The sequence below is a fragment of the Muscardinus avellanarius genome (assembly GCF_963383645.1).
Source record: "Muscardinus avellanarius genome assembly, chromosome: 1".
Classification (NCBI taxonomy): domain Eukaryota; kingdom Metazoa; phylum Chordata; class Mammalia; order Rodentia; family Gliridae; genus Muscardinus; species Muscardinus avellanarius.
The window spans coordinates 222,681,598-222,684,443 of NC_137786.1; the positions used below are offsets into that span (position 1 = coordinate 222,681,598).

General features: G+C 36.5%; 1 protein-coding gene across 1 annotated transcript; it reads left to right on the forward strand.

Moving 5' to 3' along the window:
• Positions 1-1,269: 1,269 nt before the first annotated feature.
• On the forward strand, positions 1,270-2,205 carry LOC308259890 (olfactory receptor 5J3-like; the record flags this gene model as incomplete). Its single annotated transcript, XM_080691206.1, has 1 exon — positions 1,270-2,205. The coding sequence occupies one exon, from the start codon at positions 1,270-1,272 to the stop codon at positions 2,203-2,205; it is 936 nt and encodes a 311-aa protein (XP_080547332.1).
• Positions 2,206-2,846: the final 641 nt, after the last annotated feature.

A 2,846-nucleotide genomic window follows, 5' to 3' on the forward strand; every position in this document is an offset into this window, starting at 1 on the left:
TGTTTCTAGAAATTTCTTGATATCATCTGTTATGTCTTCTATGAACCATTCTTCATTCAGAAGTGTGGTGTTCAGCCTTCACATGTTCAAGGCTATATATTCAAATCCTATTCCTTAGTATCTGCAAATGTAACTTAATACATAAAAAGGAATTTGTCAGATGTGAATCATTCCAAGATAGGGAGATGATCTTGGGTAATCAATAGACAGTAACTTTAATTGAGAGTGTAAAAGGAAGCAAAGGAAGACTTACTGTAGAAGAAAAAGCAGGTCCATGACTAAGGAAAAGAGTTCTGTTGCTGTCTTTGAAGATAAGGGGAAGGGGGGCCATTAGCAAAAGAATGCATACTGGAAGGAGTGTAGCCACACATAGATTTCAATATACTGAAACTGATTTCCTACTTGTGACCTCCCTGCTGTTGGAGGATAGTGCCAGAGAATGGTGAGGTGGCTGGTGCAAGCTTCTAATTCTAGTACTCCAAATGCTGAGACTGGAGGATTAGAAGTTCAAGGCCAGCCTCAATAACTTAATGAGGCCCTCCTCAATTTAGTAAGGCAGACTATGTCTCAATATAAAAAAATAAAACAGGGTTGGGATAGTGATCAAAAGTAAAACACTCCTGGATTCAACCCACAATACTATAAATGAAAAATAAAGCCACTAATTTTGTCATAAATTGCTGTAACAACAAATTAATAGACTATATGATAGTGTCTCCATTCTTTCTGTACACCTCCTTTACTTTTACTTGTACTGCTTAGGACTACTGAATATACTGATATGTGTATTATTTGTTTCTCTTATAAAACTGAAGTTAACAAAAAAAGAAAGGTTAGGAACAGGATAATTGAAGGTTTGATATTACTGAAGACTAGCCAATTTGTAACACATGTAAGCAGAGGGCTGGCACATGTCATAGAATGAGCAAGAGATTTGGTACTAGGATCTGGATTTGAATTTTAGTTCTACACATAAATAGTTTTGTCATATAAGAGAGCTTTCTTGAGCATCATTTTCATGCTATGTAAGTTGAGAACCAAATAATAAAATAATCTAAAATTCCAAAACTTTGGGTCATAATATATGGATTGTTCAGTTCACAAAGAGTTGACTGCTAAACTTAATCTCTTTCCTTCATCTATCTACAGGGTGACCCTACGTGCTGTATGCAGTGATGCATATTGGATCATGAAAGAAACCATACATATATTTTTTTCTGGGTGACATCATCTTTTTCTGTAACTAAGGAGCTATAGAAGGTGGAAGGCATGGGAGGCTGGAATTACACAGGTGTGAAGGAATTCCTTCTAGTAGGATTATCTGAAAATCCTAACTTGCAAATCCCTCTATTTTTTATTTTCTCTTTTATTTATCTCATCACCCTGGTTGGCAATTGGGGGATGATTGTCTTGATCTGGTTAAATGTCCAACTTCATACTCCAATGTACTTCTTCCTTAGCAACCTCTCCTTTTGTGATATCTGCTATTCTACTGTCTTTGCTCCTAAGATGCTGGTCCATTTGCTATCAAAACATAAGTCCAGTTCATTTTCTGGCTGTGTTCTACAGAGTTTCTTTTTTGTAGTGTATGCAACCACAGAGGGCATACTCTTGTCCATGATGGCTTATGACCGCTATGTGGCAATAGCGAATCCCTTACTGTATACAGTCATTATGACCCAGGGCGTCTGCATTCAGATGGTTCTTGCCTCTTATTTGGGTGGGCTCATTAACTCCCTGACACACACAATAGGTTTGCTGAAACTTGACTTCTGTGGTCCTAACATCGTAAATCATTATTTCTGCGACATCCCTCCTCTGCTGAAGCTCTCTTGCTCCGATGCCCATACCAATGAAATGCTGCTCTTAATCTTCTCCGGGGTCATTGCAATGTTCACGTTCATGGTCATCATGGTCTCCTACGTCTGCATCCTCATTGCCATCCAGAGAATCCACTCTGCAGAGGGGAGGTGGAAAGCCTTCTCCACTTGTGCCTCCCACCTGACTGCTGTGACCTTACTTTATGGATCTGGCACGTTTAGTTACATCCAGCCAAGCTCTCAGTATTCCCTAGAACAAGAGAAAATCTCTGCTGTGTTTTACACATTGGTGATCCCCATGCTAAATCCACTGATTTATAGTCTGAGAAATAAGGATGTGAAAGATGCAGCAAAAAGGTCAATTTGGAAGAGAAATCCTAGTTGACTCAAAACTTCCGTAGTTTTACTAACATAATATTAATCTGCAAAATAGATTCTTCAAAATTGTATCAGCAGACCAAATAATGGTAGGTCCCTTATGAATAAATCACTTTGAATCTCATTATCATGTACCAATAAGAACTTCAAAAAGTAAAGTTGCATCAAAGATTGAATCACAAAAATTTATGATCAAGATAGTCTTAGGCTACTTGAAGCAAGAATGTTGAGTTTGACCTGAAAACTGAAAATCATGATTGAACCCTTCATTTGTTTGATAGCTTAAGAGTTTCATTTTAACAGAAGCTGAAAAATTCTTGTTTCTAAAAATTTGGTATGTCAACATCTGAAACGCCTTGGTGTTTCAGAGAAAAATAAAATGTTTCCTTGGCACACATGTCTTAGATCATACCACTATTTTTATTCTAGAAACATCATTATTCAATTAAAAGTAAATATTTTCCTTTGTATTAATGACCAAAAGAAAAAGCTCTCATAATTTATCAATTTTGTAGTTAACATTTTTAGTATCTTTTCTGTGCAAGTTACTTTGTATGATAAAAGTCTAAAATAATTTGACCTACAGAACCAATGTATTTAGACAAACAAGGAATAGAAGAATCTGATAAATGGGGACAACTATTTAAA